Genomic DNA, 26,624 nt, shown 5'->3' on the forward strand with positions numbered 1-26,624 from the left:
CTTTTAGCAAATAAAATAGGGGAAAGTTGATACCGTCTTTGTGCTATGTTTTATTCTCATTTCAAACATTTATTTAATATACGTAAAGAGGCAACACTATAGTCCTTCAATGTACAGTATCGAACACTATAATTGAGGTAGTAAAAAAGTATCCATGTTAAAATCCAGCCATTTATAATAGAAGTGTGAGTGAGCTCCTCTACAATCGCCACCATCGTAACTGAAATCTTGTGAATTTCGTAACCGAAATTTTATGAATTTTGTAACAAAACTCTTATGAATTTTGTAACCGAAATCTTTTGAATTAAACACAAGAAATGTCTTGTGTTTATTCCATCGCTTATTATTCAATTAAATTAAGTTTTTCATGCCAGTGGGTTGAATCATTCCGATTCAGGAACGACCTGAATTTAACAGCAACTAATACGGTTAATAGATTGAGATTTTAATTCGAATTTTTATGTTAAGAAAAAGTTTCCAAAACAGATCAGGATTCACATTTAGGCTTATTTGTTCGTTTCTGAGGAAACTTCGAACAATTTATAAATGTTTTTCCATCAACAGGCAGCGAAATGTGAATGATTATAGCGACCTTATATCAAACTACTGTATATATCAATTTCGTTGAAGATTGATAATAAAACAATGAGGTCAATCGAAAAATGGTTTTCATTTCGTTCTCTTCGGAAAGGATCATCGAAAAAAGACGAGAATATAAAAAATCCGCGTACATTTATACAAATCGTTCATCCATATGCGTTAGTTGCCAAAGAGGGTTCCTAAAATCGCAGAGTTATTCGACGTCAAATAGTTGAAAAATTACTGAATAACACCCTGATTTCAAAAATATCTTTTGATTAACAGGTGTTTTAATTTTACTTCCCTTCTCTTAAAAAAATGTAGCAAAAAAATTAGCCTTTGATTGCGCTTCTATAGACAACAGCTCGAAAATTAAAACAAGACCAACAAGTAACATATCATTTGTACACGATAGTATCAATATTGAGGTGCTTTGTATGCATCATAAATCCTGCCGACAATTCCAGAGAAAATAATTACAGAGAAGTTTAGAATATATAATGATTTTTAAAGTTTTTTTTACTTTTTTTTTGCTCGGACTAGTGAGGGGACTCTGATGATGTATCATTACCCGTAACAACGGAATTCATTCACAATCTGGGTGAACTTCTATACTTCTTTTAAGAAAATAGAATTGTTTTCAATTTGCAAAGTACGAGCAAGGTTTTTTTATATGAGCAACTCGATAGCCCCAGGTTAGGGATTAGGTAACAAATTCTTAATCGTAAAATTAAAAATACGTCTAATGAATTCACCTGGCATTAGGTATGTATATTACTTTGGTTGACATTTTGTAGTGATTTCGTAAAAGAGAACAATAAACACATTGTCTATAAAGAAAAAAAACATATACCGTAAAAAAATGAAATTTAACACATTATTTAGCTAAATTTTTAGGTATCAGAATTTCGAAAACAGTCGGAATTTCCTAAAATTTGCCAACACGGGACTAAACAGCATGGAACTTATATTTTTTTTATAATAATAGACAAATTGATGAAAACCACATAAACATTTACAAAAAATCTTAAGAAATGTAAAAAATGGCAATCATGAAGGTTCAAATTCCTAATCCATGTTGTAATATGCATAACAAAGATGAAAGACTAGAGCTACAAGTATGGTACAATCGAAAATATTCACTTGTTCTACTGCACATCCCGATGCAGGGTAACCAAAGACTTAGAAATGGCGGAGTTTGATTTGGGCCGTTCAGTAGCCTGTGAAGCTACTGCCTTTGCCTTTACCTTTAGATTGGGACGTTCAGTAGCCTGTGAAGCTACTGCCTTTGCCTTTACCTTTAGATTCTACGTGGCCACCGTCGTGGGATGTGACGTGAGAGGTGACGTGGGAAACGTCGTGGGAGACGTGCACGGGCACTTTAACGGGCACTTCTACTTTCTTTACCACTTCGACGGGGACGTGTTTGATTACTTCCACAGCGACGGGCACTTCTTTGTACACATTGTACGGGGTTGGTACGGGCACTCCGTGGTACACGGGGAAATGTACGGGCACACTCACGGGCACGTGGTGTGGTACGATGATGGGTACGACTTCTCCGTATCCACCGTGTCTGTAGCCACCATAGCCTCCCTTACCTCCGCCATATCCTTTTCCGCCACCATAACCACCCTTTCCGCCACCACCTTTTCCACCACCATAACCACCCTTTCCGCCACCGTATCCACCATAACCTCCACCGTATCCACCATAACCACCACCGTATCCACCTAAAAGGGTTACTCCACCTATTCCGCCGTATCCGCCTAATCCGCCGAGTCCCCCTAAACCACCATATCCACCCAAACCGCCGTATCCACCCCCTAAACCACCATATCCACCTAACACAGGATATCCACCGTAACCGCCGTATCCACCGTATCCACCGTATCCACCGTATCCTCCTCCACCAGCGCTAGCGAGCGCCGCCAGCGCTGCAAGAATCATCCACGTCACCTGAACGAAATAAAAACAAATAGTAACTTGATTTACTTATGCATTATAATAACGGAAAAATTACATTTGATATATTAATTAAATATTTTTAAATAAACGAAATTAAATACCGAAATAATGATTACATTATTATTGTATGAGTATATTGATAAATTAAAATATTTATAGCTGCCGGATGGAAAAGAAGCTCAGCTGATTGAAAATTGAATTATTCAGCGTTTTTCAGCATTTTATTGATGACTTCATGCATTGAATTTGCAATTAACTATTCATTTCATCTCAACAACTAACAGGTTCCAGTTTAACTTCATTTGAAATGATTCACAGTTAACATAAAGAGTATTATTCGCAATCGTTTATTAAATAATGTGCTTATTGACAGTGCCGGTTTATTACTTAATTGAGATAATTATCACCAGGCCTAACTTTCTGAGCCTCCAACTCCAGCCAAACTCCTTTCACAAACAAAAAAAATCTGATCGACATAAACTGTGGAATGAAGATTTTTTATGACAGCAACATTCATGGGAACCTCTACTTTCACTGCTTCAACCCTTCACTCTAGAATGGATTTGGCAGCTCGCGGTAGAATGTATAGTGGATGAGGGCACGAATATAAATAGTTTAGTGGATGAGGGCACGAGTAGAAATAGTATAGTGGGTGAGGGCACGAGGAGAAATAGTATAGTGGATGAGGGCACGAATAGAAATAGTATAGTGGATGAGGGCACGAGTAGAAATAGTTTTGTGGATGAGGGCAAGAATAGAAATAGTATAGTGGATGAGGGCAATAGAAATAGTATTGTGGATGAGGGCACGAATAGAAATAGTATTGTGGATGAGGGCACAAATAGAAATAGTTTGGTGGATGAGGGCACGAATAGGAATAGTGCTGTGGATGAAGGCACAAACATTAATATTAACTTGGATAGAGGCAGGAATAAGAAAAATTTTGTGGATGATAGTACGAAGACTATCATCCACATCATCCACATTGGGGATGAGAGCAAAGATAAGATTAGTGATGTTTGTGAGGGTACAAAGCTGCATAATGTTTTTGATAAAATAACAATAAATCCACCAATTCATTTGGTGGGTGAAGGCTCAATTAGTAATAGTTTTGTGTTTGAAAGTTCAAATAGGCGGGCATGGAAACTTTATGCCACAGTTTTAAGCGCATTTGGTACTCGAAATTACAAATAATTGTGGTACTCTTTTAAGCATGAGCAAAACCAGCCAGTACGAGATTTGATTTAACTTAGGTGGGCAAGAGAATAGTTCAATTTTCTTCATTATGAAACGAAATTTGACTTTGATTACAAGTTTTAGATAATGAACCAGCTACTTAGACCGTTGTTGCCTAGCAACGTTTATCACTGTAATTTTAGATCCCTTTATCCCCAATCACGTTGATATATTACGAGTAGTGTATATTAATTATTTACTAATAAATGGAAAAGCTTTTCAATGTAAAATTTTTCTTAGAACGTCGAACTCAAACTCGACCTAGTTTCATAAATGAAAAAAATTCTCCACCCTTCAGAGTTTAGATCAAATTGATCCATACCAATTCCTAAATTTTGATTTCAATTTTTATATCATCCTTTCATAAAAAAAAACAGTGACACTTATATGAAGATTATTAGACAATAATGTATCGATGAAAAGTTGCTGAACGTAACTGGGTGGATGATTTGTCTTCAGGAAATAATTTATCCTCAATCAAATTTTTCTGACTAAAGTTATATAAATAAAGTTAAAGGCACTACCAAGTTCATACAAAAACCAATTACAGGATTCAGTTCGCCAAAATAGATATTACGCGACGCCGTTTATCTATGTATTTATTAACATCCTAAGGCCACTTATTGCAAGAAATCTATTTAGAGACATAAGCCAAACAGTAAACTGGATGAACCTATGTTAAAATCCTAGTACGAAAACAAATTAAAGTGGTATAAATAGATGAGAAGTGTATATTCGCCAAAATATATATTATGCAACGGCTTTCATCTATGTATTTATTAACATCCCAAGGCCACTTATTACAAGAAATCCATTGAGAGACTTAAGCCAAATAGTAACCTGGATGAACCTATTTTAAAATCCCAGTACGAAAACAAATTAAAGTGGTATAAATAGACGAGAGGAGTATATAAAGTTTTCATGCAATCTCAATTTTAGATAGTTTCATGTGGTCTCAAATGATATAGGAATGATGAAACACAGGGCTAATGCATGCCAAAAATTACCACAGTTTCGAAAATAGTTCAGTATGTTTCATCATTCAAATTACATATACGAGAATATATTCGCAATTTGATCGCGTGGTAAGACATGACATACAAGCAGAAATCTATATTATATTGTCAAACTATATAGAAAATTTATAAAAAGTTTCCATATGCAAATTTTTGGGTGTGAATGCCATTTGGCAGATGTTTAGAATTATTGTGAGTAATGAAAAAATTCATATTTCCAATAAATTGGAAATTAAAATATTTATTTCAACATTTGAAATATTATCAGAAGTCTAATTGAAAGAACAGTATTTTCACTTTTCGCTGAGCTTTTGCTAGCGAGGACATGAAGATAATAACTCCTTGATGAAATTATTCTGATTATTTTTGTCAGCTCGATGAGCAATTTTGTATCGATATATAAATCTTGTATATCGTTGCATAGTTGTATAGTTTTATTGGTTATGAAGTAGATCGCAACCAACACACATTGTGTGAGTGGATATAAAAGATAATTTATAAAATACAGACATCGCGTGAACATCTTTTTACCCATATCTAAATCTAGATTGTAAGAAAAGTTGCAAGTAATTCCGAATCCAGTTTTTCATTCGCTCAGGAGGAGGTAAGTTTTTTTGGCAAAATTTTGCCGATTCATCCCGCGCCGGGCCAGTGGTTCGGCAACCAAAAACTAAGGCTTCATAATTCATGGCCAAATTAAATGCGTATCTATGGGGTTAGAAATTTGTTTCCATCTCGTGAAGTGAAATATGTAAGCACGAATATCCCGTCTACTCACAGACTGCATTGTGAGACGTGCTGTTCGCTCGAGAGTCTCCGTTCACTTTAAAGTGCAAGAGTCCAGTAGAGGTTGGTTATATAGAAAGCTTCATCGTAGAAGAAGTAGCCGGTTGCCTGTTGCTCAATAATTTTACCCTTTACTGGCCACAACATCGAAAAAACTCAACATCTGACATCGTTTCAACCGCTAGGCGAAACCGAAAGGGGAACCGTGGAACGAACTGACCGGGCGCAAAACCGCTTTTTGCTAACCAGCGACCTCGCGCGCCGCCCCTCCATTGCTCAAGATTCTTGAATGCCACGCCAAATGTCTAAGAACTTTTCTCTGGTTTCGGACGCACCTGTTACTTCGTGAACCAAAAACTGACCTTCCATGCGGAACATCTCCATTGAAATTCACAGTCTGGACTTCAGCCAAAAGTCTTCGTCATCCCAGAAACTGCACATCACACACACACAAAAACAGCAAGCCATTCATGCTCAGACTATACAAGGCCTTAGGCAGCTCCTGATAAATCGATTATGTTTGAGGTGTCTCCTTTCAAAAGCGAAACTATATCTAGCGAAAGGAATGAGTAATAATATTTATTTAAGTAAATTATTTTTATATATTATTTATATATAACATAGGTACCTAGAAAATGTAATACGTACTATTCCACGAAAAAACTTTTACGCATGATATGAACTAGGAATCAAGGCTTTTCTTCGATATAATTAATCGTCTGCTTTTCTGACCTATTTAGAACTTGTGGAACCCGAAAATATTTGGTTCCAATTAACTTACTAGAGATTGTAAAGTTTGTTGATTTATTGATCCTAGTTAACAAGTATTATTATGATAAACAACCAGAGAAAAAGAACCCGAAAATTAGAATGGTATAAATTTCAAGTGAATGGTGTAAATTTTATACTGCCAGTGCGAAGAAAAAACATTATACCCACATCTGAAATTCTAATCATCGGGATTACTCACGTAGATTAAGGATAAGCTGCAAAAATAGAGGTAGATATTATCGCGCTTAAAGAGGTTTGAAGAGGTTAGCGCAACAACGATAAGGTTAGATATTATTGGGCTCATTTGATAAGTTGTGGGCAGCAGAGAAATGATAGAGATCATCGAATTCAATATTATTGATGAGGTATATGCGCAAATTGGAATAAGGGATTGATATCTTGAACATACAAATTATTAGGATAACACTTGTGCACACGAAGATCATCTCAAGTCTGTGATTTAAATAAAATAAACCTAACTTCCATGTGTGTTATTAAGGAATGGCAATATTACAAATCAACGAAACGCCATTACTCCCCCAAAATTCTTGTTCTACTACAACATCGTCCATCTTTGCTGCAAAAGAATNTGCTTAGGCTTCTATAATTGCTTAGCAACGCGTGCACAAAATTTGGGCTAATTTCGATGCAAAGTAACGCCTTCAAACTTTTGATCTTCTCTGTTTGCTTAGCAAAACGTGCAGAAGTTTGAGTCTACATGCTTTCAAAGCAACACGTGTACATTTTTGGGCTTCTAGAACTGCTTAGCAACGTGTGAAAATATTTTGGCTCATCTCGATTTGTAAGTTGGAATAATTCTAGGCAGAGCATCACGAAATTTTCCTAATTCTTCTTATGGTGTAATAATTCGAGCATCGCAGAGCATACACTTTGTTTTCATTCGGAAAAATATCAAAACTTGTCAAAGATTTTCAAGAACAATAATAATTTCATGTTTCATACATGAAATTTTATCCACTAAATATAATGCAAAAATAATTATCATATTGCGTATAATAAGCTCGGCTTAACCATCAACGAGTCCCTTGCCTGAACTTAGAATAACCTTATTCGTAATTCCCTAAGGTCTATAGAGCTCTTATATATATATCAGGGTCCATTCAAATGTGCAATAATTCAGGCATCGCATAGCATACACTTTGTTTTCATTCGGAAAAATATCAAAACTTGTCAAAGATTTTCATGAACAATAATAATTTCATGTTTCATACGTAAATTCTTATCCACCTAACCTAACCTTATTCGTAATGCCCTAAGGCCTAGGGCTCTTATCATATCTTCTTTATATTAATGAACTTACTACCCTAGTGTAAAATAATCTGGGCATCATGAAGAATTGAAACGAGTGATTCAGATGAATAGCAAAATTGATGCTTAATTAAGAATTGTTCTCTCTCAATATGAAAATGTTTATTGAGACTTATTTTGTATGGAAAATTTCTACGCTGTCATTAAATTCAATTATGAAAAAAAATCTGCAAAACTCGTAAATAAGACGATAAAATTTTCTTTTGTTGCTTCATTTTGTGTTTCATGTGCAATAATGAATTGGCAAAAAATCATATAAATTTCATGTGGAAAAATCTAATCATTGTTATATAAGAAAGCATTCGGAGGTAAATTACAAATGCAGCATGGAATTTTTCTACAGATTTGTACTTATTTGTAAAGTAAGGATTAAAGTTACTCAGCAGCATCAACCTACGAGACAAATACATAAATACACGGGTGACTTCAGGGGTTCTATGTGTTCACGTCTCGTCACGAGATACACTTACTTAACCCAGCAACGCTTGCCAGTTCGGAACGCCACTCTCACGGCTGCAGAGGCAATATGCCCATAACATAAGATCCTCGTTATATATCTCTACGAATATTATAACAAGAAATGAAAAGATTTTTTAGAAAAAAAGAAACAAAAATTTTTTTTAAGAAAGGAAAGATTTTTTCTTTGCCTAAAGAAATAAGCCACAAGACGTACCTCATTGATTATCGTTATTTCAGCTGCATCTGGATTTTGATGATTTTTGTTCCAAATAAAATTATAGTGGAAATTATTATTATCGGAATAATAAAGAATATATATCAAGACTCAAGAAATGCCATTAGTAAATATGTATATATATATATATATATCCACTGGTACCCTGATTTTCGATTTACCAGTGCAAACGAAAAATATTGTTCGATATGTTTCAATAAATGTAAAACTATTAAGAAAATTGTCGATAAAACAAATTCTCTGGTCTTTAATGAAACCTGCTTAAAACAATAAATATATGTTCACTCTTTGAGGTCCACCTAAGGGCACATTCAGTGTTGCGATTGTAGATGAGATTAAAATGACATGTAAACCATTTTGAAAAATATCGATAATTATACTTCTATATGTCAGCTTGAGGGCATATTCTCTGCTGCGAAATTGAAATGACATGATATGTTGTACATCTCTTTTTTAATGCTCCACTGTTGCACAATATGCAGCAGCGATGGGCAATTCTGCATCACAGCTCGAACAGTTGACGCTGCAAGAGCTAAGCCGTAACGCAGCTGTCATGCCCAAGAAATTTAAAATGTAAAGAATAAATATTGTGGTTGCAACATCCACTGCAATTTGAGAATTAAACGAAAGTCAGGGGATGAATCTCTGTGTGAAAGTATTGTATTAATTGAAGAGGATTATACAAGTATAATCATCAAAGTGCGATAGGCGGCTACCGATCTTATGGCTGAAATTTGAAGTCTGACTTTCAAAAAGAGGTTTAGTTAAAATTACTTCAGCAAGAAGTCAAAATTAGATTATCTGTATTTTTACATATTGTAACTAATAAGCTATTTTACCCAGACGATAACAGTAATTTCGTAATTTTTAAGGTGTTTAAGATATTCTGAAATATTTCAACTATGAGTCTCGAGCTACTATTTTCGAGATACTATTTATTTTAGTGTCATCTCTATCTGAGACTTAACTTATGAAAGTAAAAGACCATTACGAGTTATACTGTATTTTTTTTTATTTTACGATCGAACGAAAATTGCGATTAGAAATATCCTATGATTAAAAGCCTTGGGATATTTAAGTAATAATTAGGAATTTGAGTTTATCTTAGAGCACCCATCAATTGTTTCATGTGAAAGTTATAATAGAGACGGTGCTGGTGGTAGCTCTACAAAATTCAGACAATTCGTTTCTTGTTCCCGAAAATTTAATTATCTACAATCAACGTGGGTAATGCAGTGACTGCACGTCGTTAGCTGCTATGCATGGGAGCCTCAATGGTGGCAAAGAGGCTCGCTTCTTGTCAAGAGGTGCAGCCCAATTGAAAGTGGAAAGCGGCTGAACATCCTTTTTCATTGTAATGCAAAATTGATTGAACTTTACTACAATTTTGAGGGGTTTAATTCATTTTGACAATTTAATTTGATCATGACTAAATTTCAGTATTTATGTGTGTTGCGTCAATATCTATTTATTAAGATATTTTAGTAATGAGTTAATTGCTACGTTTAATATTCGAAAACCTCTGTTGTGCTAGCCATTACCAGTATAAACAGTAGTTATAGTCTGATGATCACATTTTATCTATGGAGAAGTTTGAACAACCTTCCTTATTTCAATGCGACCTTATTTAGAAATGTTTATTGGATACATGACCTTCTCGATAAGATGCTTTTTTTAATTGGAGTGACTGATCATCATTTAGGAGTGACTGATCGTCTTCATCAAATATTTTCCCATCAGTATTCATATTGCAATTGTTAATCATCACAGTAAACAATCCCATTTTTTTGTAAAATTTCCGCTAAAAGCTATAATATTGAATAAACTTTTCGCTAGATATTTCAATTTTTACAACGCATCCTTTTCCATTTCTGAAGAACGAATCTAAATAAATCTCTTAATGTTGCACAATTTCGCCGCTTATGATGTCATTTTTTTAGCTCGCTTCGGGTAATCACACAAATTTTATCCTTCAGAAGTAAAAAACGTTGAAACACACAACAAAATTGCCCACTCCAAATAATAATTTTATTCCAAAATTTAATAATCTTTTATTTAAAAACTTTCATATTGCATTGATGCCGCCATCGTTTCCTGGAATAATTAGCCACAACAGAACGCTTTTAAGGAATATCCGGACTTTAGGGAATTTCTTTCTTTGTTGCCTCAAACAAAGCTTTCAATTTTGGCTAGAGCAATTCTCAATTATTTATTTGTTCTAATCTGCCGTTGCTACAAGACTTATTTCACGAAGTTTGATATAATCATCATTGAAATGTAACGGCTGTATTAGCAATAAAACACGTATTAGAAAATCCAAATCTATGAATTTAACTAATCCATTATAGAATCTATTTATTTATTCATAGAAAATTAATATTTTCAAGTTATTTTCCTTATTCATAAATTAAATTTATTTGCTAATTCCAGGGCACTCGAGTTATAAATAAAAAGTTTAGAAAATCTAAATAATGAGCGTAATAACTGTAGCGTTAATACGTGGCAGAATAGAAAATTTATATTTATATATATGCTTTGTCATGGTTGAACCTTAATCCAAGATTTAACTGCAAATTTCAAAATGACTATTCACGAGTTATTTGATATTTTTCACTCTTATATTGTTCTTTGGTTGATATGCAAGCGAAAAAATATGAAAAACTATCCGCAATCTAAGCACATAAATATTGCCTGTATTCCCAGCACATAGAATTTGTTCCGTGGGATTGCTGAAGCCTTGAGGCAATTCTGCAATGCTGTTGGATTGCTGCAGTCTTGTGGCAATCCGGCAAAGCTGTTGGACTGCTGAAGCCTTGGGGCAATCCTTTAATGCTATTGGATTGCTACAGCCCTGTGACAATCCAGCAATGCTGTTGGATTGCTGCAGCCTTGTGGCAATCTTGGCCTGGTGAGTTCGCCTGGAACTGAGTCGCTAATTCCTTAAGCTAAAATCAACAATTGAGGTGTGCTGCGATGAGTTGTGGAGTGTTACGGGGAAGTATGTTGGGGTGAACTATGTTGAGGTGAACTGTACTGCGGTGAACTGTGTTGGGAAGAACAGTGTTGAGCTGAGCTATACCGGAAGGACTGTATTTGGGGTGAACAGTGTAGGGGTGAACTGTCTGTGTTGTTAGTGAACAGTGTTGGAAAGAAGCGTGTGGGGGTGATCTATTTGGGTTGATGTGTTGGAATGAAGTGTGATAGGGCTGAGTGTGTTGGGGTATATTATGTTCGGGTGATTTGAAATGGGATGAACTGTGATGGGGCTGAGTGTGCTGAGGTAAACTATGTTTGGGTGAATTGAGTTGGGGAGAACTGGGATAGGACTGAGAGTGTTTATGGTAAACTATGTTCGGTGATTTGAGTTGGAATGAAGTGTGATGGGACTGAGTGTGTTGGGGTAAACTATGTTCGGGTGATTTGAAATGGGATGAACTGTGATGAGGCTGAGTGTGCTGGGGTAAACTATGTTAAGACTGTGCTTCATTTTCTGATTTCTACGCGATCTGGGAGCAAATTGAAGCAAATGCCTTGGTATTGTGGAAATGATGAAGAACAAGAGGGGCAACCACTGATCAAAAAATGTCGTTAATAATGAAAAACTGTAAATTTTTGAAACCGAATTTTATATGTTCAGTCAAATTTTAAGATTTTCGACTGCTTAGGATTTTATTAAAATTTTAGGATTTTCGACGGATTATTCATGGAATAATCCGTTAGACAGTGGACAGCATTAACTGAATATTGTCTCCATCGTACCTCATCCCAAGAAGATACATGGTAGAGGCCGGCACAGAATATGAACTAATATACGCTCCATTTTCCTCTCTGTTGATAAGCACTCAGGGGGCATAGTTAAGTTATCTTCGAAGTCAGCTGTCTAAAGCCGTAGCGCTGTATGTCTTAAAGTCTAAGCATGCTCGAGTTACACATTAAATGTGATGTCCCGTAAAACTAGAATGGGTCTGGTATTAAAAGACATCAAGTAAGTTGATCTTTCTGCGTCGCTGCTTTAGTTACGCATTAAATGAAAATTAAATTAAAATTACGCATTAATTACGTAAATTTATCTTTATTCGCCACTGACGTTTTCTTGCAGCCGTCTTGACAAGCTCACCGAGAGCTTGCAGCTTGGAATAAGCTTGGCAGTCTGTGTTGAAATATATAAAAATTTTATCGCTAAAAAAATTGAATAATATTTTGAGATTTATTCAACGCGTCAATCACCTACTCATGTATCGTATATAATAATTTGACATTAATTCCCAAGTTCCCATTTTTTTCAATACAGTAATTTTCAACTATCTAAGAGGTTTCAAAAATTTTCTTATGAACCTTCGTTAAATTTCTTTAACTATTTCGTTGCAATAAAGAATTTTAAATGACTATTAGTAACATAATAGTAACATAATAACATAGCAGCTCTCCCTATATAATTAAGTATATATAGCTACTTGCTTACAGAAAATCACGTATGAATTGAAAAACGCATGCTTTATCCAAGATGAGCTAGCTTGGTCTTCAGCTATTCAGGTTTTGGTTGTAAATAATATGTATAATATTAATATTATAAATAATAGCAATAAAGAAATCCACGAAGATTCCGTATGATAAGAGTATCAATTAAATCTCTCAATGTTACACGGAAACGATTAAAATGAACACACCGTTACTTTGATTTATGAACAGCGGGACCTTTAAACCTGATCACGCGCGTGTCGGTTACGCAGTGCAGTGACGCAACCAAGATTATTGAAAAATCGAACGTGTTGCGTAACGCGAACTTGTAAACTTTTTCTGCAAGTTAGCTGAAAAAGTGATGTCTCCGTTTGAAGGTTCTAAGGTTTTAAATTGCTGGTCAGAAATTTCATGCAATCCAAATGTAATTATTCGTTATTTGAGTATTGGAATGGTATGTATAATAATTGTTTGGTGCAATCACAATGTGTGGTAATTTTTCTAGCAATTCATTAAAATAAATGATCATATGACTTTTTAATTTGATCTCGACTTGTCTGTTAATATCCACATTGAACTCGCAATGAAATTGCTGTTCAAACATCAGAAAAATGGCATGACAAGTACATTTCCGCTTCGAATCTCCATTAATTAATGAAAGAAGCGACATTTTTCTGTAGGAACCTTTGAGACTTATACGATTTTACTTCGCTAAGACATTCATTGTGAAATTACTTCGCTAAGACATTCATTGTGAAATTACTTCGCTAAGACATTCAATGTGATTTTACTTCGCTAAGACATTCATTGTGAAATTACTTCGCTAAGATATTCAATGTGATTTTACTTTGCTAAGATACTCAAAATATTTCCTTGCTAAGACACGAGGTTAATTGAATTTTCATTCGAAGTATTCCTCTTTGATAAAACCACATAAAAAAGAATGAAATAGTCAATATACAATGAATCATGTCAGTTAATATGTGATGCATAAAAAGTTACTAATTTCATTCTTGGGCATGAAGGATACATGTAACATTAAATAAAAATTAAATTGTAAATATTATAAACCCATCTTTCATCTTTTCATGCATAAATTATAATATGGAGTTAGAACGAAGGCATGTTGATTAAAAATACGTCAAAACAAAATGAACGATTCCCTAGGTTAACTCATATTGTTGTCTGATTTCTTTTCTGTTTAATTTTTGCTTCTAACATTTATTACTCTTAATAATATATTTCAACGCGTATGATAATCGAGAGGCAATCAACAGTTCCTTATTAACCGGTTGTAAGTATAAATTTATCTCGTGATGCTAATTTATCTTTAGCGAAGATGCCGAGGAAATGATAATGAAATATAGACTGAATAAATTTCAACGTTAATTAATAACTGAAAATAAATAAAATAAATTTATATTCTAGGAATTAGGAAAAACCATGTATAGATAACTCAAATTTGCACTTCGCTAAGCATTATATAACATTTCACTTAATCACATCCTGGAAAATGCAGACATGCTGAGTTGAATGATGGTCGTGAAAATTCGATCATTTGTCCATGCAACGCGAATTTTTTAAATTTATATGATCGAAAATATATTTTTTTGTATTGACATTAGAATGCTATGTCTGATGAATGATATTAACCTGTAAATCAAAAGATTAATTGGATAGAAGTACTCCTCTTGTACGCAATGTTTGCTTGTTTTAGTCAATAAGGACAACACATGCTACCCAATGAAAGGTAACATTCATAAATGTTGTAGAGAGGCTGAGGCCACAACATGCCCTTGCATTCTTATCATTTACTTCACAAGTTGGCCCTGAATCTCGACTTCACCCAGGTTCTTGGAGCGAGGTTAACTGAGGTTATGCCAGGTTGCTGTACCAACCCGAGAAGCCGGCTTGCAAGGTCAATGTGTTTTTGTTCGGTTTTCACATGTATAAAAGAGGGAATCCTACACTTGAACTTCAGAACGATCACGGTGGTTTCAGCTTCAGCTCTGCATCTCCTTCAGCTACAATGAAAACTACTGTGAGTAAACTCGTGTGAAAATAATGGGAAATTTTACTATTGCCGGAGTTATTGTTTTAACATAGAGGAAAATCGTTTTTCTGTTCAAATTTTAAAATAAGCAGTTTTTATAGTGATAAATGAAAAAAATTGGCTCATCGAAATAATGGACAATATAAAACTAATCACAAGAATGTTATTCCAATATTGCGAATTGTGATCGACCTCTTAAAATCAACTTATTTCTTGGTTCAGAATAGCGTTTGCACAAGGAACTTGATTCATAAATGCATCTTGTATCTATTTGTACAGTGAATGAGAACCATATCCAGGGTCCATTCAAATGACAATATTATTCAGATAGAATATTATGGTGAAAAATGGACGAAAATTAATTATATTATATTAATTATATACACGAAGCCAGAAATGTTACAAAAAACTTTCATATCCAAACCCATATCTTGATAAGATGTTAGAATTTTTTTAAAGATTTATTACCGTAAATTGCTCACATTCCTGTAAAATTTAAAAAAATCACTGTCACCCCGGGTCGAAAATCTGAGCGTAGATTTAATTCTATCTTTCAATTTCAAAACCAACAATTATTCGGTACAAGATTGAAATTTAAGTTATTTGTAAGTAGATAAAATATTCTCTCACCTTCTCAATGATTTTCGAAAATAGCGATGAAAATTGCTTGAATATATACCACTATGATAAATATTATCACAAATGATGGCTACCATTGAATCTATTGAAGATATTTTTCCTTGAAATCGGTCCGGTAAAGCATGAAGTTTTGGATTAAATTGAGAATATGATTCTAAATTGAGCGAGCAAACTTTAGGGGAATTGGTCAACTTATAAAATCTATATTGAAACTTTTTTCAAGTAAGTTCCACTCACTTCAGTATTCTTGTTAACTCTAGCACACATTTATATTCACATTTAAATTAATCGAATTAAAAGATTGTTGCTTATTTACGTAATGTTCGTATCCTATGTAAAATATCAGCAACGTGCATAGGAGAAAAGCGTATCTTCGTTATTGTTTTTTAAATTTCATTTTAAATATTTTGTTCCATTCGAATGGATCAAAATGCATGAATACCTTTTAAAAGCGTATTTTTTTCCTTTTTTTGCATAGCTCTCCATCATCTTGGCGGTTTCCGTGTCGCTGGCGGCGGCAGGAGGCGGCGGCGGTTACGGCGGATACGGCGGCGGTAAGGGCAAAGGTGGCGGATATTACCGTGGTGGCCATGGTATCGGTATTGGGGTACTCATCCCCCACCATGTGCCCGCCCCTTTCCCGGTGCCCCACCCCGTACCTCACCCCGTACCCGTACCCCAGCCATACCCAGTTGTACATCACGTGCACGTGCCCGTTCCTGTCGTGAAACACGTCCACGTGCCCGTCATCAAGAAGGTCGCTGTGCCCGTGCCCGTCAAGGTGCCCGTGCATGTTAAGGGGCACGATTTCGGTCACGGTTTCGGTGGAGGTTTCGGCGGTGATTTGCACGACTGGTGAACAGCAGCAAAAGTTTATAAGTATTAAGGAAAGTCACAATTTCATTAGCAATACGCTGATTTATTTCCTTCAATCATGAACAATTTATTTTTAATTCTAAAAACACGTATGAAGTTTTTTTTTTTTGTTTTTGAAGAGATTTCTGCATCTATCCCAGAACATGATCCCAGAACAGCACCCTGAAAATTTTTTAATCATCCACACGTTTACGAATCACTAATATTGAAAGTCACTTTAGTTGTTAATTACCGTTTCCCCTTTTTTATCGATGAATTCATTGCATATTTACTTAATGGGAGCTTTACCTTTGTTGTTAATGATATTTTGTTATTATTAGCGAGGGTATTGCAACCGACTCTCAGCACCGATGTTTTTCACCTTATTCTTCTGTTACGCCGCGTCCACACGTTAAGTCTGGTCGATACCTATAGCGGCAGGCGGGTATTTCTGATTTAATTGGGGGATTTAAGTACCAAGTTTCTTAGTTTTCGTGAATTTCTATCAGAAATGGTTTTACTTCGTGTTACGCGGAAAAAATCAAACTATGTTTCTCAATAAAAAAAAACATAGACAATCAAAATTTAGCCGTGAAAATAGGCAAGTTTCTCAAATTGGTTTACCGTAACCTGCCGCTTAGAGTACAGATTAAGTTCTTGTTCTTGTCAACGCCTAGTTCACTAACTTCAAGTTTGTTCGACTCCAGTGCGTGTGAACCGAATTTTTTTATCTGCTCGAACGAGTCGTACGAAACTCGCACATGTTCGGTCGAGAAAACGAAACTCGATTTGTGCGATCGAGTCAACGAACTGTACCTACTTTTATACAATAAAATGTTATCATTTACTCCTTGTTTAACTGATCCATACGCCCACTGATTTTGATAGACTTTATTTCCGAACTCCAGTAAAATAATCATTTTTTTATAATAATACCAGATGTTAATATTATAAAACATAAAATATGGCTAATAATAACAATTATTAATCGGAAATGTAAACTTATAATCATACCCATGCTGTTACTCTTATTAGCATATTATCAGTTATAGCTCTGTTTTGATTTTGTTCAATTAAGTCAAGTCGCACATGCACTTGGATTTTATATTCATTCCACTTGGCTTAGGATTGACCGCTTATAGCAGTCCTTAGTTTGAATAAACGGAATTATATATGCAAATAATTTCTTGATTATGGAGCCAACTTGGGTGCGACACTCACTCACTCAGAAGCCTATTCCATTTGGTCCAATTTTAAGATTTTCGGAAACTACTGTTTCGAAAATCAGTCGTTTAGTTACCGTTCGTCGCATAGCAAGTGAATTGAGGACTTCCCATTGTCTTTAATAACAACTGAACAGTCGGTTCTCTGTGACAGTGAACAATCGACTGTACTGAACCGTCGGTTCTCGCGATCATCGATTGCTTCTGACCCGTAACATACCATGGGTTCAGTTCAACTGTGAACCTCTATGGTAAGGGTTATTTTTACTAAAATCGACTGCTAGCGGGAAATTCGTCAGAAATTATATTAATATCAAATTTCGAGTCAAGTTGTAATAAGCAAAGCAAACAAAATTATTAATCATGTATCAGCACTCTAAACTTCAAAGCAACAATAAAAGAGTCCTATAAAGGTCATGGCATTAAAAAAGCAGCTATTTTTTCTGCACCTGCGCGTGTTAACGACCCTCTCAACGCTAAAGCCACTCACAAAAACCTTAATTAGATGGAATTACTTTGATAAATTAATTACTTAGAATTAATTAGCTTGAATAACAAAGTGACGCTCTGGGAAATTAGCTCAGAGCAGTAAACGAAGTCTTTTTTTTCCACTTGAACATATTTTTAAAGAGGCTATTTTTTCCAGCCGTTATGAAGCATGCGGTTTTTCTCTTGTCGGCAAGCTGGCCTGCTCATTAAAGAAGACCAAAAAATCATGATATGTTAATTACAGGAAACTGGAAGTGTGGGCTCTTCCCTTGACGTGGGCATATTATGAGGCGCTTGTAATCTGCTTTCCATTAATAATGAGACAATTTCTATGTATGCTTACAGTAATTAGTTGTAAGTTCTATTATGCCAAAGGCTACATCACTTCAAAGGAACAACGTCAAAGTTAAGGGTTCTCAAATGAAGACAGTGAATTAAATAAAAATATATATCTAATTTTTGCATATGTGCGGAAGAGAAATCATATTCCCATTTATATTAAATTTAGGAATCCAACGCTAAACCAAATGGAAACCTGTTGCATTATTCTGGCATCGTATTAACCTTAATTAGTTAACAGTAACCCATTTTACTGATGAAAAACATTATTTAGCTTCGCAAAATGATCCTTGAAGTGGTGGTATTTGCTATAATGCACATTATTATGACCATTAGACGTTATTTAGAAAAAAAAACTTTAATATGCATAATGTGAGTATATTATGGCGCATTTTCAATAATATTATAAATTATGATATCGTTTGTGTTCATTGCAAACTTGAGAACTAGTTTCCTAGCGTGTGAATAAGCTTAAAGAGCGAAGATGTTTTGCACAAATACTTTGCACAAATCTATCGTTCTTGTTGTCAGCCTTTAACAAATGATGTTTTCTTATCATTATAAATCAATCTGACCAACGTCTCAATCCCTTTAATCTGCCTATTGGCTGTGTTATTAAAACTCGCTTAAGTACACGTAGCGGCTGCTTTTTCGTCTTTGTTAATAGTTAATAGTCTTAATTAATCTTCCTTTAATCGACTTTTGTGATCAGGAGATACCATTTTAAAAAATTTCTTTATTAATTTATTAATTCAAAAAGTAATTAAATTCATCTTAGAACCTAATAATATCATGAAAGGATGTTATATTAATGACTAATTGGGTAAATTGCTTTGGGCTGGGTTTATTAGCTTATTAGCAGCGCTTATTTTGAAATTAAAATTTATCATAACCCTTACGTTTCTTGGATGGAAAAAATTTTCAAAATATTTCAGGACCAAATTTAATCAGCATTTAACATTCGGAAACTTTACCTGACATTCAACTGGGTATTTGCACAAAATATTATGGAAAAATTTACCAACTTGCTTGTGTCAAATCTTTTGTCAAGCCGAGTGGTTCGGATCGGAGCAGCGAGTCGAGGGTTCGAAACGCGATATCACGAGTCGTGAAAAATCTGGTCAAAATGGCAAGGTGGTCCTGCGGTTAAAATTCGATTGAAGGAGAACAAGGCCTATTCAAAGCGTACACAGTTATATTATATTATATTATAACCGGCGGTAGAGAACACGGACCAATATCTGCCATACTTAGCGAGAAACCCGCTATGGGCCCATGACCCGCAGTGGGCTCGCTGCCCCGTGTTACCCTACTATTCCACGAAAAAAATTTTACGCATGATACGAACTAGGAATCAAGGCTTTACTTCGATAATTAATCGTCGACTTTTCTGATCTATTAAGAACTTGTGGAACCCGGAAATATTTGGTTCCCATTAACTTACTAGTGATTGTAAAGTTTGTTGATTTATTGATCCTAGTTAACAAGTATTATTATGATAAATAACCAGAGAAAAAGAACCCGAAAATTAGAATGGTATAAATTTCAAGTGAATGGTGTAAATTTTATACTGCCAGTGCGAAGAAAAAACATTATACCCACATCTGAAATTCTAATCATCGGGATTACTCACGTAGATTAAGGATAAGCTGCAAAAATAGAGGTAGATATTATCGCGCTTAAAGAGGTTTGAAGAGGTTAGCGCAACAACGATAAGGTTAGATATTATTGGGCTCATTTGATAAGTTGTGGGCAGCAGAGAAATGATAGAGATCATCGAATTCAATATTATTGATGAGGTATATGCGCAAATTGGAATAAGGGATTGATATCTTGAACATACAAATTATTAGGATAACACTTGTGCACACGAAGATCATCTCAAGTCTGTGATTTAAATAAAATAAACCTAACTTCCATGTGTGTTATTAAGGAATGGCAATATTACAAATCAACGAAACGCCATTACTCCCCCAAAATTCTTGTTCTACTACAACATCGTCCATCTTTGCTGCAAAAGAATTAAACATACAATAATTATTAAAGGCTTACATGCGAAGCCTCCTCTTGAGTTGTGGGGAAAGGAAGAAAAATTCACATGTCAAAGAAAACGGAGAAATGCAATGATGGATTTTGTGGGAGACATTCGTATTTTGTTATGTGCTTGTATGTCAAAGATCGAACGCTAATCAATTTTTCGAAATTACGAGTATATTAAACTGTAAAGTAGGTCATAAAAGTTCGATATTACAGGATTTTTGTTCTATTGTTCTAAATCATTTTAATATCATGGAAATTAATTTTTAAGTGTGATATAATGACATATGGAAGCTCACACGTAGGTATAAATATTATAAGTAACTTAGTAAGAACAAATTATACCGCACATAATAACATATTTCGCATGCTTGCGGTTGGTAAATGATTAAGGCATAGATAGGTATCATATTAATCATATATGATTGTTTCTAATCGTTCTCGCAATAATGTAATTAAATATAATGTAAATTAGTTTCTAATGTTTGCAAATAATTTAGTGTAACTCTATAACATAAATCACTCAAATGGTCTAGCTATAGATAAAACTATTTTTTCTATTTATTGAACATTTTCCCCTCTCAATGACTGTTTTTTTCACCGTTTAAACTGATAGTTGATTTTTGCTTTCAACCTTATCAATTTACCAAAAAAGTACATTATCCCTATATTCTTGTTTCGAAAATTTTTACCTCGCACTCGTATGATTGAAAATTAATGTGTACCAAATTCCAGGCATTGCTTCTGTTATAGCTAAATTATATAAAAAATTTTGAAACCACAGAGCTGAAGTAAGTAAAAGTAATGAAGCGTTTAATCCAAGCTGATCAAATAGCCGCAAGTAAATGCACGTTCATTTCAAAATAAATAATTATTAATACTTTCATATAAAAAATTTCTGACTTAGTAAAATCATCATTGAGGCAATGCTGTTTCAGACAGAACTGTAAGTCAATTATAATCCTCCTAAGCACACGCGTGCGACCTACATTTTTAGAATGTGATTCCTACCTGAATTTTTAGATGCTTTACACAAACTTTTAGGTGTTGGAAAGCTGCCTGCATGAATAAAAATATACTCTATCTAGGGATGGCCATCCATTAGCCACCGATGAATCGCTCTTAATTTCAAGCAGAGTTTGCCTATGGATTATTTCGGTCAGCCGTGTATTTTTTCAGATTTTGGCCTTACTGCGTTAGAAAGTGAATTGTGGTAAAAACTGGACGTGGTTGCTCCTAAGACTTGAAACTCTCATCGCAAGGTCAGGAGAAGTTGTGTGTCTGCAAGACTGCAAACCTGCCAGCTTCTTGTTGAGCAAACGTTTGAGTTTACATGCTTGCTAAGCAATACGTGCAAATGCTTAGGCTTCTATAATTGCTTAGCAACGCGTGCACAAAATTTGGGCTAATTTCGATGCAAAGTAACGCCTTCAAACTTTTGATCTTCTCTGTTTGCTTAGCAAAACGTGCAGAAGTTTGAGTCTACATGCTTTCAAAGCAACACGTGTACATTTTTGGGCTTCTAGAACTGCTTAGCAACGTGTGAAAATATTTTGGCTCATCTCGATTTGTAAGTTGGAATAATTCTAGGCAGAGCATCACGAAATTTTCCTAATTCTTCTTATGGTGTAATAATTCGAGCATCGCAGAGCAAATACTTTCTTTTAATTCGGAATAATATCAGAACCATTCGAAAATCTTCCAATACATTAATAATGGCATGAATTTAGAATTCAATATCCACTCGAATCCAATGCAAAAAAATAATTATCATATTGCGTCCAATAAGCTCGGCTTCACCACCAACGAGTCCCTTGCCTGAACTTAGAATAACCTTATTTGTAATGCCCTAAAGTTTAGGGCTCTAATCATATCTTCTTAATATTGATGAACTTACTACTCTGGTGTAAAATAATCTGGTCATCATGAAGAATTGAAAGGAGTGATTCAGATGAATAGTAAAATTGATGCTCAAATAACAATTGTTTTCTCTCGATATAAAAACGTTTATGGAGATTTATTTTTTATGTAAAATTTCTGCGCTGTCATTAAATTCAATTATGGAAAAAATCTGCAAAACTCGTAAATAAGACGATAAAATTTTCTTTTGTTGCTTCATTTTGTGTTTCCGGTGTAATTGTGAATTGGTAAAAAAAAATCATAAAAATCATTAATGTTATATAAGAAAGCATTCGGAGATAAATTACAAATGCAGCATGGAATTTTTCTACAGAGGATTAAAGTTACTCAGCAGCATCAACCTACGAGACAATTCGAGGCGGGAATTGAGACTGGACATCAATTTTTTTGCTTAAAAACACAATTAGCATTGAGGAGTCATTATAGATATTTTTTTCCAAGTTTATTATCAAGAGTAGATATATACAACACGGCGGAAACCAACACAAAAGATATGGCAGTAATATCCAAATACTTGGCGATGTTACATACCCCTATACTAATGATTCGCAACACAGACAATCAATTGACCAATGTATTGAGTTCATTCTCAACGTTCTGCAAAAGATTTAAATTAGATTATCTGAGTTCTCAAAAATATGTCCTATAAAAGAGTAATGTTTTGATCAATCTTACATATCACCTGTGTATTTTTAAAACAATTGAATGTACTCCCATGAAAATTTCACATCAGCACAATTTTTACTAATATATGCAATAATCCGTAGTTATAACTAATAGCTGTAAATGCATCGTGATCAAAGGAAAGGATCATATCACATCGTGGGAGCTGATATGGTGCCGACATCATAGTTCAGCGATGACCTATAGGCTTCGATAAATTAGTTGCTCCTGAAAAAAAAGATTATTATTCATAGAAGATCATTGTTCATTAATATTATTATTCATATGAAGATTATTCTTCATATATCGCCTTTAGGTTGTAACGGTTTGTGTATAAATTCTAATTAATGAATGTATCTATTCAGTGAGGCGGTACGATAATGAGAACTTCCTTTCGTTCCTATTTATTTTTTTTTAATTAATCCATATATCTGACTTAAATAGAAGTAGCTCCGCTGGAACCAAACGTGTTCAGTGCAGGTCTCACTCAAACCTGGACCTGAAAACCCAATTTAAGCTCGCTGTATAAAGGCCAAACTGAATACCGCATGACTCACTTTCTGTTACTAATTTTAGAAGAACTCATGACTTCTGAATACTCTCTAAGCTTCATTCTAATAAGAAAGAAATATATCCTTATCTTAGCATTGAAATACTTAGTACATTTGTTCAATTGGCAGCTACATGGAAGTCACTCAACCTACAGTGATCTTATTTTCCGATGTCACGTTTTACTTTTTTTAACTTTCATGATATATTACACAATTTCTATTAAATTTGTTAAACGGTTGCTCAAGCCATTCTCACCTATATAGACGTTGAGACAGGAACCCATCATTATCAAAACACGAAACTTGGTCAAAAAACAAACATTTCTATTTCAAATATTAATTTAGAGAGGTCAGGTGTGCCATACAATGTTAGCATTTGATCCTGTCATCCAATGAGACTCAAAAAATGACTGGCTGCCTTCGCTGAGCTATGCCAGTTTATTCCCTTAATAGAAACCGAAACAAATTTTCTGCTTTAACAAGATAACGACTCGAGAAACTAGCTAGGGCTGTCCTAGATGCATAGTGCTTATAACACATAGCTATTAACCGATTTATCGTTAAAATGGCGTGCAAAGAAATAATTTGGGTTTCCAATGGCGAGGTATATGATATGATTCGATACGAAAAAAATGTCCCTTTATTAGATATAACAAGATTTAGTAGACCTGCAAGATCGAAAAACGCCGTAGTTGAAGTTTGTACATGATGTAATAGAAAACATAAAACACTATTCCGGATTTCGAAATATTTTATGAGCGGGTACAGACGGAGCGCTGCATCTGTGATCGAGGCAGATTCTCAATTGCCGTTCTGATGAAGTTGCTGCACTAAAATTAATAATAATATAATAATTATTGAACATAATAATTATTATTAATTAATATTCATAAATATGCATTAATTAGTCGAATATCGTAATACTACTGAATAATAATTGAATAATTGAATTATAATTCGAAAATAAAAAAGTTCGTATTGGCTTTCATAATCGTTTATCGTACGCTCATCTATTTAACAATATGCGTCACTATCATCTATGTTATGAAGAATTTTACTACAAATAAGAAGCTACTAAAGAAAATGAAGGAGAGTATAAAACTCATCGCATGAATTGTAATCCAGATCTGGTTTACTCGATTTTGTATCTTTGGCTATGGATTAAAGTACCTGTGTCTAGCTTGAACAATTTTATTTAATAATACAAAACTAATAACACTAAAAAATTTTTAAACTTTGTCTGCAGTACTTGTGGTAAAATAGCTGTTATTCGAGTGATAATAAAATGATAGAGAAAAGTAATTTTCTCTACCACAAAGTGAATTTTTTCGGCCGCTGTAAGTTAACTAGTTCTCTAAAAATAATTAATTGAGTTATGACTTTTTAGTGGTGTTTTTTCTCAGTACATTAAATTAATTCATGGACGGTTTTTATACTAGTGTCTAAATTGTAATAGGCTTACGTTTATAAATTTTAACGTTCTATTTTTCTTTGTTCTCAGAAATTAAAGCGGACTGGTTTTAATTTTACGCATTTTATCAATTGCTTAGCAAACTTTTTTATTTATAAGTTGTTACAATAATTGGTGTGTAGTTCATCTAATAACTCATCAAAATTCGAATCTGTCAATTCGTGTAGACATGAATATATGTTCAATAATATTAAGTCATTGTAGTTTAATGATAGTAGATAATTGGAAATGCTTTGCAATAATCGTTAAACATTAGTGACCCAAGTTGAATGTTAAATATTTAATTATACGAGATTTATGCATGAGTTTATTTGGCTCAAGACTGATTCGCAAAACGTAATTTCATATGTTATTCAAGTGAAAACATAACATTTTTAGTTTCCTAATTTTTATTTTTTGTTAAGCATCCCTGGAAAATGGAGGACTACAGCACTAAGAATTTTTTTACACTTTTTTCGTGAAAAACGGTTACCGAGATCATTGTTTTAGGAAGCTCTCATATCACAACATATGCCTTTTCGATGATTCTCTACGAATTTTATCGATTTCTTACACACATTTTCAGCAAATTTTTAATATAATCTTGACAATAGAGTTTTTTATTTAGCTTAACAGAAAGTTCCTTTATTTTTTTCTATGCAATCACTGTTTACCCCACCGAAATTTTCCCGTTAAATTTGTCCTCATACTGAGAAATTAAACCTCCAGGACATTTGAACCAAAGTCATCAAAAATAAAGCCAATGCATACGCCATGAAATCCATTTTATAAAAACCAATGCTTCGCAATAAATTAATGCGCGTGTTCTAACACATACAACAGTATTTGATTTGTTTGCAGAAAATTTAACAATTAAGCCAATCATTGTTAAATTCAAATTAATGATGCAAACATCAGTGACTTACGCGTACTGAACTAAACCTCGCATTTTACGAGCTTCGGGATCAATTAGGACTGTCTAGCAATAACGGTCAAAGCTCATGCAAATGTCAGTCAAACTTAGCTTCATTCCAAATACAGTAAAACCGCTGAGAGTTTCTAAAATCTGAGTCAAGGTTAGGCATCCCTTCAATTCTGGAGGTTTCATCCAGCGATGCAACCTCATCCTGAAATGTTAGCAAAAAGCTCTGTTTCGTAGTAACAGGTTTTTTCATTAACGTGCATCATTCGAAAATTACTGGCTTATGCAATAGAGTTGACCTCAACCCAACTATCAATCAGAAAGGGCAGCGAAAACTTGAAATGACGTCACAGAGTGTTATGAGTTAACCTCTATATGGACCGTAGAAATTTTTGTGAAATGTGATTTCAAGTGAATTGCAGAAGATATTTTTTCAGGGACCTTCATTATTCTTCATTCTTGAACTCTAAGTGAACAAAAATTTAATTATTATTAAAACGCTTAAACAACTGAAAACAGATAACAAAAATCTTCCTTGCGAGTATCTATGTGCACGAGTTGGAAAAAATTCATTGGGGAAAACAGTTGGTTAATGATTCGATTCAAGATGGATCATTAGCATTATGGACAAACCCTTACGAGAACA

The 26,624-nt window shown here is 34.3% G+C and overlaps 2 protein-coding genes across 2 annotated transcripts; one reads left to right on the top strand and one right to left on the bottom strand.

Moving 5' to 3' along the window:
- Positions 1–1,776: 1,776 nt before the first annotated feature.
- LOC108665226 (ctenidin-3) lies at positions 1,777–5,655 on the bottom strand. The gene is made up of 2 exons (XM_018151959.2): positions 5,578–5,655; positions 1,777–2,538 (listed from the first exon to the last, which is right to left on the bottom strand). The coding sequence occupies exons 1-2, from the start codon at positions 5,584–5,586 to the stop codon at positions 1,843–1,845; spliced, it is 705 nt and encodes a 234-aa protein (XP_018007448.1). The 5' UTR covers positions 5,587–5,655; the 3' UTR covers positions 1,777–1,842.
- A 9,166-nt stretch (positions 5,656–14,821) lies between these two features.
- On the top strand, positions 14,822–17,231 carry LOC108665223 (cuticle protein 65-like). The gene is made up of 2 exons (XM_018151957.2): positions 14,822–14,878; positions 16,008–17,231. The coding sequence occupies exons 1-2, from the start codon at positions 14,867–14,869 to the stop codon at positions 16,386–16,388; spliced, it is 393 nt and encodes a 130-aa protein (XP_018007446.1). The 5' UTR covers positions 14,822–14,866; the 3' UTR covers positions 16,389–17,231.
- Positions 17,232–26,624: the final 9,393 nt, after the last annotated feature.

This window comes from Hyalella azteca, unplaced genomic scaffold (genome assembly GCF_000764305.2).
Source record: "Hyalella azteca isolate HAZT.00-mixed unplaced genomic scaffold, Hazt_2.0.2 contig15744, whole genome shotgun sequence".
NCBI classification, from domain to species: Eukaryota; Metazoa; Arthropoda; class Malacostraca; order Amphipoda; family Hyalellidae; genus Hyalella; species Hyalella azteca.